At 31.1% G+C, this 15,106-nt stretch overlaps 1 protein-coding gene and 1 long non-coding RNA gene across 38 annotated transcripts in view; one reads left to right on the top strand and one right to left on the bottom strand.

The window, feature by feature from the left end:
* Para (sodium channel protein paralytic) overlaps positions 1 to 15,106 on the bottom strand; it is a 61,563-nt gene that overhangs the window by 26,561 nt on the left and 19,896 nt on the right. For 34 of the 37 annotated variants that reach the window (XM_006561541.3, XM_016913837.2, XM_006561539.3 and 31 more), the window contains 8 exon segments: positions 10,145 to 10,300; positions 9,283 to 9,488; positions 6,767 to 6,895; positions 3,328 to 3,419; positions 2,301 to 2,513; positions 1,915 to 1,975; positions 1,502 to 1,811; positions 761 to 1,042 (listed from right to left, as the gene is read on the bottom strand). In XM_006561541.3, coding sequence (XP_006561604.1) covers positions 761 to 1,042; positions 1,502 to 1,811; positions 1,915 to 1,975; positions 2,301 to 2,513; positions 3,328 to 3,419; positions 6,767 to 6,895; positions 9,283 to 9,488; positions 10,145 to 10,300 — 1,449 coding nt within the window. 37 annotated transcript variants of the gene reach the window in all.
* Positions 2,170 to 3,263, top strand: LOC113218998. The gene is made up of 2 exons (XR_003305353.1): positions 2,170 to 2,550; positions 2,724 to 3,263. It is a non-coding gene; the product is annotated as an uncharacterized LOC113218998 (long non-coding RNA).

A 15,106-nucleotide genomic window follows, 5' to 3' on the forward strand; every position in this document is an offset into this window, starting at 1 on the left:
TCGATTACAGTAATGTTACGACAAGCATGCTACAGAGCGATAGACTTTTTTATGAAAGGGGCTCGACTCGTCGCTTACAACGCTAACTTGAGCCTGAGTGGAATATTTCCTGATCAGAATTCAATCAACCATCTACCATCCTTCTTCAAGACATTTCGTCTTCGCTTCCCTAAACTGCCAACACCAAATCCACCATCAGTTTATTCGTTATAGATTGACGAACGCTCAATCTGAATCTCAATCGCCATCCCTGTCCTTGAAACGGCTCGCAAAACACCATAGTGCATAAATGGATGGAACAGAGTTGTCCATATTAAATATTTCTTGATTGATAAATTTTTTTAAATGTTTCCTCAACACTATGAAATAATTATCATTAACTTTCTCACAATATTTCCTTCAAGTATTTTTCTCTTAAATATTGATAGTTTAGTATCCCTCTAACCTAGCATATTAAACAATCTTTGGATAAAATTGGCGGAGGATTATCTCCCATGGACATCTCTGTGCACCATAGAATCTAGTCAAAATTATAATGGAAGGAAACGAAAAAAAAAAATAAAAGTATCATTTCAATGTTTCACCGACGAGTCGAGTCGAGATCGAACAGCCTCGCGTGAATCGCTCTCGTAGAAGCGAGGTCAAGAGGGGGACAAGTTCGATTGTAACAGGAGGCAAAAAGAGAGTTACATTACGTTACAAAGGAGAATAAATCGATGGTACGAAAAGAGAGAGACACATCGGCCAGTCAGACACTTACGGCGCTGACTTTTCGCACTTTAGTGGTGGTCGTGTGATTGTTGATCTGTTTCACTCTGTGCTCGCTGACCGATTCGATCGAACGTATGCTCATCCTCTCCTTGTTGTTATCGTCGTTCCCTTTCTCTTGGCCAACGAACAATTCGTAGCTGTGACACGAGAAATCCGATGGAGATTTGACTATCTGGTCAGCGGCTGTCACCGCCGCATGTGCTGCCGCCTCTCGGGCTGCCGCTTGTGCCGCCAATTTGTTCTCCTTCGCCAGGGCCGCTTCCTCGGCTTCCTGTCGTGTATTTCGTTAAAATTATTATTAAATCTCTATTAGTGTTAGTTAGTTTCTTTGCAATAGTGTTTAACAGTGTTTGCGCACAGTTGTATTGCAACGTAATAATCGTAGGATTTGGATCGAAACTTGATGGAAATATAGGTTAGATTCTGAGAATTTTTACTTTGTCTTTTTTCTCGACTTTATCGAACGATAGTCTAAAAAATTTCTAAAGTAGAGAAAAGTATTTGCATTTTCGTGATGCGTGTATCTTTTAGTCTCTAAAAATAAATTCCTTCCAGAAAAAGAATCGGTGAGATAAGTTGACAGTTGACTAGACATTATTGTAATTAGATCCAAGTATATTATATTTGTTATCATTTAATATCTTCAAATGATTGTAAAAATGATCTATTTTATTGGAACATGAGTGATATGTACTTTCTAGGAAAATTTTGATTTTACGTAAATACGTACTCTTATAGCTTCCTCCTCGGCTGCCTCCTCTTCCTCAGCTTTCTTCTGCAATTCATCGTAAGACATGGCGACAATAGCAAGAATCAAGTTGACGAGATAAAAGGAGCCAAGAAAAATGATCACGATGAAGAACAACATGTGCCATGGACCGGCCGATCTTAGAACCAACTGGTACAGATTTTCCCAATAATCTTGCGTCATTAGACGAAAGGCGGATAATAAAGCCCAGCCGAAGGTGTCGAAACTCGTGTAACCGTAATTCGGATTTTCACCGTATCCTTGTAAACACGTGTAACCAGGAAGGCACTGCCTGTATTCAACAAATTGTATCCATTAAATCCAGTGATTTACGATTAATAAGTAACAAGAATTTGTATATATACACAAGAAAAAAAGAAAACAAGATAAATTACCCTGCTCCAGATGAATTTCCACACAAAGGCATGTTTTTCGCCTCGTCCACGTACCAATTAGCTAAATAAAATAATCAATTTCAATTTTAATTAGTTTGGAAAATTTTTTATTTATTAATGGGGAAAAATGAAAGCTCTTCAATTCAAAATATTAGAATTTAAATTGAATGACTAATATTTAATTTATTTAATGTAAGTATTTCGTTATTATTATATATATTATTCTTTATTTATAAAAGAACGTTCATTCAAAGGGAGATAAAGTAAGTTTGGAATATTTTTTTTCAAGGTTTCGAGGAAAAAGTCTGATGCAAAGGCTTCGTTCCTGAGGTGAAACTTTTTTCAGCAACGAAAACACGTTCAAAGAATAATAAACTACTACGTACTTTCATTACTAACGAATCGCTCCCAGTTTTCATCGGTCAGATTGCCCCAGGAGCCGTCCTCGGGAAAGTTCTTTATACACTTTTGCGTGAGCACCCCCATGTAAATCTGGAGGCCCATCAGCGCAAAGACGGAAAGAGAGAACATCGTCAAGATTATCACATCGCGCAGGTTCTTCACGGATTCTATCACAGCGCCGACAATGGTTTTCAGACCTGGCGAACGAAACAAAAAAGGGGACCAGATGGATTGGTCAGTAAAACGTCAATATGCAATTATGTTCGACGAAGACGACGTTCAAAGTGGCGGGCGTAGCTCTTTTACATATTTATTTTATCATTTTATCTTATTGTATATATATATATATATATGTATATATATATTTTTTATTTGTTTAACAAACAAGACAACGCTTCTCGTTTCAGCGTGTGGAAAAAGAGAGAAAGATAGATAGATGATAATGGATCAATCGAAGAAACGGATGGAAGGATCGTCAAATTAATATATTGTCTCTTTTCGTAAAAAAAAAAGAAAAAAATGGAAGGAAGAATCATCGATGGAATGAAAAATAAGAAACAAGAAGAAGAAAACAGATGCTGTTAGCGGAAGGATAAAGGCTGCTTCTTCGAAAATTGAAAAAAAAAAAAAAAAAAAAAAAAAAAGAATCGTGACGTTCAATTCAAGTGGAATGATGCTTGATCCGATGATTCGTGTCGAAGGATGCAAGAAGGCTGGCGAGCAAAAAGAATGACGCACGAAAAAATGTATGGATGAGTGATATAGGCGTTTCGTTCAGACAGACAGATAGACATAATAGTGAAATAGGCTAAATAGATATAAAAATACAGAGAGGTAATCATTATAATAGAATAATAGGCGTTGTGTCGGTGATGATATGCGACAGAATGTATGTGTGTAACAGCGAGCCGCGGCAAAAGTGTATTTATCTATTTAAAAAAAAAAAAGATGAATAGTCTCTAAAAGAAAAATCTGCGACTACACCCAATTGATCTATTTCACTAAGCATACCTGGTACAATAGCGACAGTCTTCAAGGCTCGGAGGACTCGAAATGTCCTGAGAGCGGCAAGGTTGCCTAGATCTATGCCCATCGTCACATAACTGCAATACACCCGAACATCACACACATTACAGTGATACAAACAAAAAAACAAAACGGTTTTAGAAAAAATAGAGATAGATAGATAGAGAGAAAGAGAGAGAGAGAGAATATAGAGAAAGATAATGAAAGAGAATATAGAAGGATAGAGATATAGATATAGATATAGAGAGAGAGAAAGAGAGAGAAAGAAAGAATTAGAAAAGAGAATAAGTAAAAAAAGTATTAAATATAATAATACTCAAACGATTACTGGCTACCAGATTTTTCTATTGCCTACCAAAACTTTTGCTTTGAAAAACTGCTTGTATAATAATAATAATTATAATAATAATTATAATAATAAAAATAATAATAACAATAATATAATAATAATAAATAATAAATAATAATAATAATAATAATGATAATAATGATAATAATAAAAGGATATATATAAAATATATATATATGTGTGTGTGTGTGCGCATATGTGTATATATATATATATTTTATATATATTTTACAGGTAGCTATTACTGCATGCAATCGATGTTGCTCGATATGCCACGGTATCACGGGAATCTAAATTGTAAATCATATTTTTTTTCTTTCATTTTGTTACTTTTCTACTTTTCTTATAACAAGGATAACAATAATAATAATAATGTTAATACTAATAACAGTTAGTAATGATAGGATCAATTTCTAATATAATTAATTGAAAAAGGTGAACATGAAATATGACATATATATTGTGATATTGTTCTCGTGATGCCGAGTCGCAAACGGATACTCGTTACGCTGTATAAGATACACGTATTTGTCCATCTATCAACAATTACTCAATATGTTATACAGGATGTTCACAGGATATTATTTCTCAGCGATATTTTTATAAATGGTACATATTTGCGAGAAAGATAGAAGAAGACAAATTTCTCGGTTTTATACGGATGGTGATGGTCCAAAGAAATTTTTTAAATTTACTCTGTACGAATATATTTTTAATTGATTTAAATTGATTGATTGAAATATCTTTTAACTAACGATAATATTTATATTACACTTCTCTTGCGTGAAAAATATCAACATTAAAAATTGAAATTGAATTGATATTGATTTCCATTTATCGATAAGTTGTCGTTTAATAAAAAAATTTATTCAGAGATCACCGCCCCTATAAACTGTACGATGAAATACAATGATGAAATTTTGTTTTCTTTAACTTATTTCACAAATCTATCATTTACAAAAAAGATTCTAAAAACAAATATCATAAACATCCTGCACGTATACACATATGTATGTATTATACATAAAATGTATATATATATATACACACATATATAATAATAATGTACTAAATCTACGACAATTAATAATAATATTAATAAGTGATTCGATCGAATCGACGTATAATATGTATAATACGCTATGCTAATCAACAATTACGATGATTATAAGTAAGTAAATAAATAAATAAATAAATAAAGAAATAAATAAATACTTTCCGTCTGAGAATAACTAGACATAATAATAATAATAATAATAATAACAATAATAACAATAATAAAAATAATGATAATAATAACAATAATAATATTTAGAATAGTAATAATAATAATAATAATAATAATAACAATATAATGATGATAATAATAATAATAAAAAATCTCTAATCCCTATCTAATTATAAGAATACTAATTTAAGTATTAACTATACTCATATGTAGGTATTTTTTATGTAATCGTGTAACTATACGTGTAAATATATGAATATCGTATATACATGTATACATATATATATATATATGCATGTATATAAATATATTCATATATTATATTGTACGTGTGTGTGTAAGTGTACAAGTGTGATAAGAGAAAGTTCAAAGAGTAGATTATTCATCGCTACACAAAAAAATTTGTTCTTTTTTCTTCTTCTTCTTTTTCTTCTTCTTCTTTGTTTGTTTTGTTTTATTTTTTTATTTTTCTTTCTAAATAGCGTTACTCAAAGTTTCTAGCGGAATATATATAATGTATTAATTATATACGTTTTTATATATTTATATATAGATAGATCTACGTTCCATAACCTGAACACATTCTAAATCTTGTATTACTAATTAGCGTTCTCGTTCGAGTGTAAACCCTTCTCTTCGCCAACTGTGCTCGTAACGGGGATCGACGTTCATTCATTCAAAATTTCGGTCCTGTCGACGCGGTACGGCTAAGATCATCATCATCATCATCATCATCATCATCATCATCATCATCGTGATATACGAATCTACCCGTGGAACTAAGGAACACAGGAGAAAAACACAAATTGTCTCTCAGGCTGATCGAAGCCTGTTCGAAATATTTATAATTATCTTTAATTTTTTTTTTCTTTTGGATTATTTTTAACAATAATGAATTTTTATTATTATTATTATTATTGTTGTTGTTGTTGTTATTCTTCTTCTTTTTCTTCTTCTTCTATTTCTTCTTCTTATTTTTCTTTTTCTTCTTTTTATTATTATTATTGTTATTGTTATTATTATTATTATTATTGACAATATATTAATGTTTATAATTAAATTATGGATTTAAATTAAAGATATCGTTGATAATTTTAGGTAGATTCGTGATTTTGCGGAAAAAAGTGTGAATTTAAGTACTTTTTTTTTCCTTTCTTAAATTAAATACTATTTACTTCCGCCACGAAATTTTCAACGAATCGATTTCGAAAGATTCAGCAAAAAAAAGGAAAAGGTTTCACGAGATCCAGATCAGATCTTACCACCGCATGACACATCGATTTAATGATTTTTCTCCTCTTCGATTAGCGCCAATTACAATACATGCGGTCAAATTTATTTTTCTCTTCTTTTTTTTTTATCATTTATTCTTATAAAGATTCCAGTAATTCTAAGATTTTTCTTCTCTTCTTTCCTTTTCTAATTAATTAATTAAATAGGAGAGAATAGATTTTTTTTTTAATAATTTCCTTCCTTTTATCATTTTCACTTTAGTCAAAAAGCTAAATAAAAAAAAATAGTTTATTTTACAATTTAAAAGAAAAAAAGATATCTCTTTAATATCACTCGTTCAATCTAGTCGAAAAAAAATATTAACGATAAACAAAATTTTTATAAGGTTTTTCTAATGTTTCTCTTTCGTCACACGCTGTACTCTACCGTTTTTGTCTACCGTCGTTTTTTTCTTTTTTTTTCTTTCTTTTTCCTGCTCGTTTCTTTACGTTTCTCTTGATCTCGTTCGCTTGCGTTTCTTTTCTTTTTCCCTTTCGTTTTTCTTTTCTTTTCTTTTCTTTTCTTTTTTTTTTTTTTTTTTTTTTTAGTTAAAAAATAAGTTTTTAACTACTCACGCTAAAGCTATAACTACGAAGTCGAGCCAATTCCATGCATCTCTAAGATAGGTAAAAGGCTGCAGAATGAAACCCCTCGCCATCACCTTAACGGCGGACTCAAATGTGTAGATGCCCGTAAATATCACTCTGAAAATAACAAACACACCACTCAGCTTTTTAAATTCGATTTCTTTCTTTCTTTTTTTTTTATTTTTTTTTTTATTTATTTTTTTGAAGGACGACCGCGCGCATACACACACGTCTCTCTCTCTCTACTTAGCACATCACACTGACGAGTCGCATCAGCGATGACACTCACTTGGCAAGAAGAAAAAAACAATTTCGATTTCGAAAATACTATATTTGTTTCCAAGAATTTTTTTCAAACAAATATGAAACTTAGAATTTGCCGTTTATTTATTCATTTATAAAACGTGTCAATAATAATAACATTTTCTTTTAAAATAATCAAATTAAAAATTTAAGAATAAATATTAAAATTGGAATAAAGATGATTCTGATGCGTTTGAAAGATCAATTAATTTAAAAATAATTATCAAATAATTAAATTAAAAATTTAAGAAGTTGCTATATTAAAATTGGAATAAAGATGCGTTTGAAAGATCAATTAATTTAAAAATAATTATTACGACGATTACACGGAAAAAACGTAGATCTTAGAATTTCCAAGAATATTTCAAATCTCTTCAATATCTCGTCGATTGAATCATGTCTAAGTCAATTCAACAAATGTCACCGTGTTTCGATACTAATATCTACTTGATCTCACCACCACTAAGTACTTACCTAAACCGAATAGAACTTAATTCCCGTTGCAAAAGACAGATTATACCGTGTAGCAGTCTCCTCGATATAGCGAAGTCGTAAAAGTACGAGAAGAAGATTCGAAACTTCAGCCAAGGCTGTGCACGTGATATATCTTAATAAGTGAAGTTCATTGCCTGGCCTATCGTTTCAATTTTTCAGCAAATTCTTTTTTTTTTTCTTTTTCGTATCTTTGAATTAAATGACAAAAAAATTCCAATATAACAATATAGATTATATTAAAACAAATATCAAAAGAGACAAGAGTGAAAAATTACTTCTCCACAAGTTGAGAACCATCGTTGAAGAATAATCGTTTGCCAGTGAGCATAATCGCTTTTGCTAAAACTAGGCGATAATATCCAATCGCTATCGGTGTCTAAATTAATTAATTACAGATCGCCAAGTAGACCAAGTCAGCTATAATCGAGCACGATCCAAGCGAACGATTTCTCTCTTCGACTCGACAATATAAATATATATATATGCAATTTATTTCATTCCATCTTTCCATCATTCGCACGGATCGTTCGCATTATCTACGCTACCTCTAGAGAGACTAGGACAAAACTTACCAACGGTTATACAATTTATCACACAGTCTCTACTCATATATTTAGAGCTATAACACGTAGAACATTGCTTGAAATATCTATACTTTGAACAACGTGTACTCGCCTTCAGCTTTCGATGATTCACTCCGTGCAATAAGGAGAGAAAAAAAAAAAAGAAAGATAGGTGTATAAATACGGTACCGATCGATCGTGATTGCTACGAGCAAAATTAAGTAGAAAAGAGATAGGATAAAATTTTTTCCTTCCACGAGATCAAATTTGAAAAATTTGTTGTATTCGATAATTTCAAATTTGATTTATTATGTAAAAGAAAAAAAAAATTTCATTCCACGGTTTCGGCTTATTTTTGAACGTAGAATAATTTCTTCCATTTGATCGTTTTTTTTTTCCAAAAATTTGAAAAAAAAAATATAAGATCGTAATGCAAGATTCATCTCCGGCTTAGGCTCGTAAACACGCTAAGCTACATTGATTCACAGTCACTGCAGAGCAAGCGTAAATATATAATCGATTGACAAAGTTAAGAAAAATTTGAGTAAAAGTAGATTTTAACTCTCGATACTTCCTCGTCTGCGCCGTTAATTTTATTTTCTTGGAAATAATTATAGATTTATTCATCGTTTCGAAGATGCGTTGCCAGTTCCACGCACGGGTTAATATTATTAGAGGTAAAATTAGAAAACACCTGTTTACTGATTCGCTTCCATCCATTCGAGCGAAGATTAAACATTTCGATTGCAAAGGAATTTCATTTTACTTTTACTTTTATATGAATGAAAAAAAAAAGAAGAAATAAAAATAATTCCTTTTAATTTTAATCAATAAAAACGAATATTAATATCTCTTTTAATAAATTTTGCAAGGGGGAAAAAAAAAAGAAAATTGGAAATCTTCAATTTTTATTCTTCTGATTTCATAAAATTTTTTATCTCTTTGGAAAGAAAAGTAACTTCTTTTTTCTTTTTCTTTTGCAGAGATGTCTGTACGTTATTGCAGTAGCTCCACGTGAAAAATAAAGGAAATACAGATGAAAAGAGAACGGTGGACGTAGGCAAAGAGTAAATCGAGTTTTCATTTCAGTCATTGTTTCACTAGATCGAGGGCGAAGAGAACGAACGAGAGAGAGATACTCACTCCGTAGACTCGATGGTGGGCGTAGTGGGCATGATCATGAGTATGCAGTTAACCAATATTGTAGTGATAATGAAGAGGGAGAACAGTGGGTGAACCAATATATAAATGGCCACTCGTCGTATCGGATTGAACGGGTCGAGGATCCACATCGCATCTGTCGCTGAGAACCTGAATATGTCCTTCCCCTTGCTGATGACGACGAAGGTCTGATTGGGGAAAAAAAAAAAAAGAAAAAGAAACAAATGATATTACATTGAGAAAATAGAAATGTGAATAAATCCGTTGAAAATCTTGTGAAAAAAAAAAAAAAAATTAGGAGGATCCAATCTCTCCTTGGTTGCAAATTATATGTATCCTCAATATTTTTATTATAAGAAAATAAAATTAGGAGGATCCAATCTCTCCTCTGGTTGCAAATTATATATATATATATATCCTCAATATTTTTATTATAAGAAAAAAAAATTAGAAGGATCCAATCTCTCCTTAGTTGCAAATTATATGTATCCTCAATATTTTTATTATAAGAAAAAAAAAATTAGGAGGATCCAATCTCTCCTTGGTTGCAAATTATATATATATATATATATATCCTCAATATTTTTATTATAAGAAAAAAAAATAAAATTAGGAGGATCCAATCTCTCCTTGGTTGCAAATTATATATATATATATCCTCAATATTTTTATTATAAAAAAAAAACACGTTTTGTTGCTGTAAAAAAGAGATGATACGACTCATTATTATAATTCGAGATACCTGTTTTCGATCGCGTTAATTATCATATTTTTTTAATTATTTAAGCTAATAAAAGGGAGGGAAGAAGTAGTAATAGTTTCGAAATAAAATGGAAATCGATACCCTTTGATTATGATAGAAGCTATCGATATCCTCGAGAGGTGTGGAGGCCAACTCGGGTGGAAATTCGTTGTGCAGTCGGACCGGGATCGGTGCTCCTTGTTCGAGCATCGGATCCGGCTGAGGACCCTCGTCCTCGTCCTCGTCGTCATATCGAACCTGCGAACGAAACACTTCTAAACACCGCTGTTCATCGATAAATCCCCCTCTTTGGAAATCGAATCGTCATTACCATAATCTCTCTTTCTTCTTCTTTTTTTTTTCGTGCTAGAAATTATTTACAGCTAAAAAAAAATAAAAGAAACAATTGCAATTATCCTCCTCATTTTTTTGCGCGAGGATAATATTAAAATTTAACAAAAAAAAATGGAAAAAAAAAAGAACAAAGAACGAAATCAATCGAGAGTGATCAAGTGAAACAAATATTTCCAAAATATATAATGTTCGATGTGATAACATTTCAAAGAGTATATATAGTGTTATTACATTATATAAGATTAAAAGCAAAGAGATTGTGTTGCACATATGTGTGTTTATACATATAATTGGAAATATTCATTTTGTATTCATATACTTGTATCCGCTATGAGTGCACCGGTGTTATTCATAACCCGCTTCTAGATCAGCTCTACGCGTTCCTAATTCGTTCCACGGCTCCTCAGCATTGTGCACCGAATGCAAAAGAATGTCCCGAGCTTCGTTCGGCAGGCGTTCGAAGATCCTCCAGATCTCCGCCATGTTTTTTTCGAACCACCACCGTGAGATTCGTCGCAAAATATTATATATCTCATCTACGATTTTTATCTTTTGATATTACACATAGAATAGAAAGCTTTTGAAAAATTAATTTTTACCAGTGTCATTTAAATTTTGCACTTATTATTATTATAATTAAACATAAGAATATTGAAATTCGAATAAAAAAATTTGTAAAGAGATATTGATTTTAAATTTTTCAAACGATATTACACGATACGAAAAGTTTAATTTTTATTATAAAATTTTAAGTTTCGTTATAATGTGCATATTCCAAAAAAAAAAAATATATAAAGTATTTAGATTGCCGTGCAACGAATATTACGGAGATGGTTTTTTATCTTTACATTTATTACGTGTACTTTACCGATAAGTACAACGTTGGCCCACATTTCTCTTCGCTATTTCTTTTTTTTTTCTTCTCTTTCTTTCTTTCTTTCTTTTTTTTTTTTCTTCCTACTTTGGAAGCATCGGGAACATCTATTCCGTGTCTAGTCTGAAAAGCAGCTATGGCGACTAGTCGTACAGAAGGCGCTGTATATGTACATGTTATATATATATACATATACGTGTGTACAGTACGAAATTGGTGCTAAAAGCGGGTCGTGAACATACGAACCTGGATAAGGTCCATGTGATCTGCTCGTTTCCGCTCCCTCTCCGCGGAATTTTCTGCCGAGTGATTATTAGAAATTCGACGTATGCCCACCTGCCTTTCTTTACTCTTTCCTTTTTCCCGCCCCCCTCCCCCATTTTATTCGCCCTGCCACTTAACTCTATTGTCGTTTGGATTTCTCAAGGAAAAATGCGAATTTCCTTTCTCCTTTTTTTTCCTTTTGAAATTGGAATAAAGATAGGAAGGTGATAGACGATTAAATCGACCATTCGAAGATTCTCTTCTAAGCAAGATCTTTTCCAATTTTTTTAAAAGTTAAAGAAAAATCTATATTCTCGGGTTATTATCTCTAAATTTTTATAAAAATAATGTTTCGAAATTAATTGGATCTGAATATTATCTGGAAAATATTTCGTAAAATTCCAATAGATAATAATAAAATCTTGTGAAGGTTTATTATAGATGCACATACATGAATCTACTAATAATGAATTATAATACTAAGATCTACTCAAATCTAATTTATTACAAGAAGAGAAGTATGTGTTTCGATGAATATTCAAGTTGAATTTCAGAGAATTGAATACATGATGCAAGCAAGACTCGTCTTTTCTTCCTTTCTTTTTTCTTTTTTATTGCTTGAAAAGTTGTAGCAATCTGAAGAAAACCATGATTATAATTTATTTACAATTAAAAATTAGTCTGACATGTTTATCTCACGCTACAAAAGATATCGATTTTTCGTATTAATTAATTGAAGAAAATATTCATGCGTCCTCTTGAAGAAGAAAAGTTTGTTTCAATGAGATTTGTTCTTAAACAAATTTTCGTTTCGATTATCCCAGAATCAAAGAGATTAGAGACTTTCTCTGATATCGAAATCATTGTGTTCTCACTGAAATTTAATTTAATCCTTACATCGTAACATTTCGACTTCTTGTTGCAAGAAAATAAGCATATTTCCTTTTGAAGAAAGAACAAAGTGGAAAGAATCGATAAATAATCATGAGATTCATTTATCTCGAAAGTTGTCACTGAAAGTTTTCAATTGATCCAAAGTCGAAGAAATGTATGAACTTGTTGTTCGACGATTTTATTAAAAAATCATTCGAATTTCTTTCAATCTAGAAAAAGAATGGAATATCATTTATCTTTTTGAAAAAAAAAAGTCTACTATGAAAAAATTTGATTCAACAAATTGATTCACAAAACGTAATATAATTTATTCTATTTTCCCTAATCATCGAAACACGAAACCATTCGAATTTATTCAAATTCTAACTAACAATTATTCAATTTAGAAGATAAATTTTCTATTCTAAATTTCTTTTACTCTTCTTTTCTATTCTACTGTTTTTATTTTTCCAAAATTTTAAAAAATATCCGCCCGCTTCAATCATCCTTTTTTCAAAAAAAAATTAAAATGAAAAAACTTTGAACAACCATCAAATTCATCTCTGCAAAAATGTTCAATCTTCCGAAATTTCGATCGATCCGTCCAAAATCTATCCGCCAATAATCACGTCGAGTCTCTTTCAACCAATTTCGAATTCTCCATTCCCTTAAGCGATAATCCATCTAGCGAAGAATTGAGAAAAGTTTTCTCGCGGATGAAATTTCCACGCGATCGATGTTCTTCGATGGACGAGAGAGAGACAGAGAGAGAGAGAGAGAGAGAGAGAGAGAGAGAGAGCGAGCATCGCCTGTATTGCGACGCACCGACGATAAATCAATACGATCCCAGGAGAGCGGCCACGCCATTTGCGATCATGTGCGATTCGCTTTGCACGTTCGCTTGTGTTGCTGCTGTTGGTGCTGCTGCTGTTGCTGCTGCTACCGAGGCGCGCAATTTAATGAATATAAAAAAAAAAAAAGAAAAGGAGGAGGAGTTGGAAAAAAAAAAGAGAGAAAAAAAAAAGGGTTACGTACAAAGAATCTCAGCGCCAAGCATTGCGGATACGGCATACGATCTATAGAAGCGTTTCCAGGCGGCTGCTAGCTCTATAAACCAGACGTAAACCAGTACTTGACGAAAAACAAGTTGGATTTTCCCTTCTCTCCCGTTTCATTATTTCGAATCTCCGTCTCCGAGACGGATTTCCTTGGATTTATCCCACCTTTAATAATGCATCGAGTTTTGTTTCATTAACGAGCGTATTGAAACGAGGGTGGTTGTATTACCCCCACAATTGCGAATCGGTTTTTTCCTTTCCTCTCTTTTTTATCTCTTTCTCTTCGTTTCAAACGTATGGATTAAATTTTTTTTTTGAATCGATTCGTGGAATGGATTTTCGTGATAAGTTGAGAAAAGAATTATAAATAATATCTTGAAGTTGAATTGTGAATTATTGAAATTTTATATCTTTTTTTATTTTTTAATCCGTTTAAAAAAATGTAAAATTCGCTATATTCTATATTTATACTCGTTTTTATCCGAAATTTTGAATTTAAGATCTTCGATATTATTTTATCTACAAAGATATAAAATAATCGTTAAATGTAATTCGATTTTTAATTATCCAATTTTTTTGTTAAATTTTTTTATTTAGCAATGCAAATATAAATATGAAATGTAAAGTGGCTAAAAATATAGAAAATGAATAAAACTCTTTTAAAAATTTTTTTTGAATCGATTCGTGGAATGGATTTTCGTGATAAGTTGAGGTGTATACGTTGTTATATAAAAAGAATTAATATCTTGAAGTTGAATTCTGAATTATTGAAATTTTATATCTTTTTTTATTTTTTAATCCGTTTAAAAAAATGTAAAATTCGCTATATTCTATATTTACTCGTTTTTATTCGAAATTTTAAGATCTTCGATGTTATTTTATCTACAAAAATATAAAATAATCGTTAAATGTAATTCGATTTTTAATTATCCAATTTTTTTGTTAAATTTTTTTATTTGCAAATATAAATATAAAATGTAAAGTGGTTATCTATAAATATCGAAAATGAATAAAACTCTTTCTTTTATTGGATATCGGATTATTTTTAGCGTGGAATAATGTTACGATAGATATATATATATATTCCTCGTGTAAAAATTGTTCACGAGGAAATAATTTCTTTATAAGGAGAAACGATTTCGCGGATGTGATCTTGAAAACGGGCCAAAAAGTCATGTTATGGAATATTCAATCAGTTATCCAGAATTCATTTCGTTTTTTTCCATCATTTTCTTCCCTTCGCGATAAAAACTACTTAATGATTTATGCAACACGAAATACATCATCTAACTACATTTTAATTCGAAGTATGATTTCACTTAAAAAAAAAAAAAAATCTTAAAGATTATTAAACGAATGAAAAATATGGCTGAAAATATTTCCTTATCAATTAATAAATAATTTTTTAATTTTTCAACTTAATCAAAAATCTTCTCGTTTCGATCGTATTTCCTAAAAGTCCAATCTAAATTTCTCATAAGCGAAGAAACTTTGCACGTTTGATATACCATCTCGTCCAACTTGTTTCATCAAGCACCGTGCTATATATTTATGCATAATTTTTCAGCAAAGAAGCCAGTTCGAAATATATATAATGCGTGTATCGTAATCTTGCCACCGAACGAACGATTTTCGTTTTTC

This window comes from Apis mellifera, linkage group LG9, assembly GCF_003254395.2.
Source record: "Apis mellifera strain DH4 linkage group LG9, Amel_HAv3.1, whole genome shotgun sequence".
Lineage (NCBI taxonomy): Eukaryota > Metazoa > Arthropoda > Insecta > Hymenoptera > Apidae > Apis > Apis mellifera.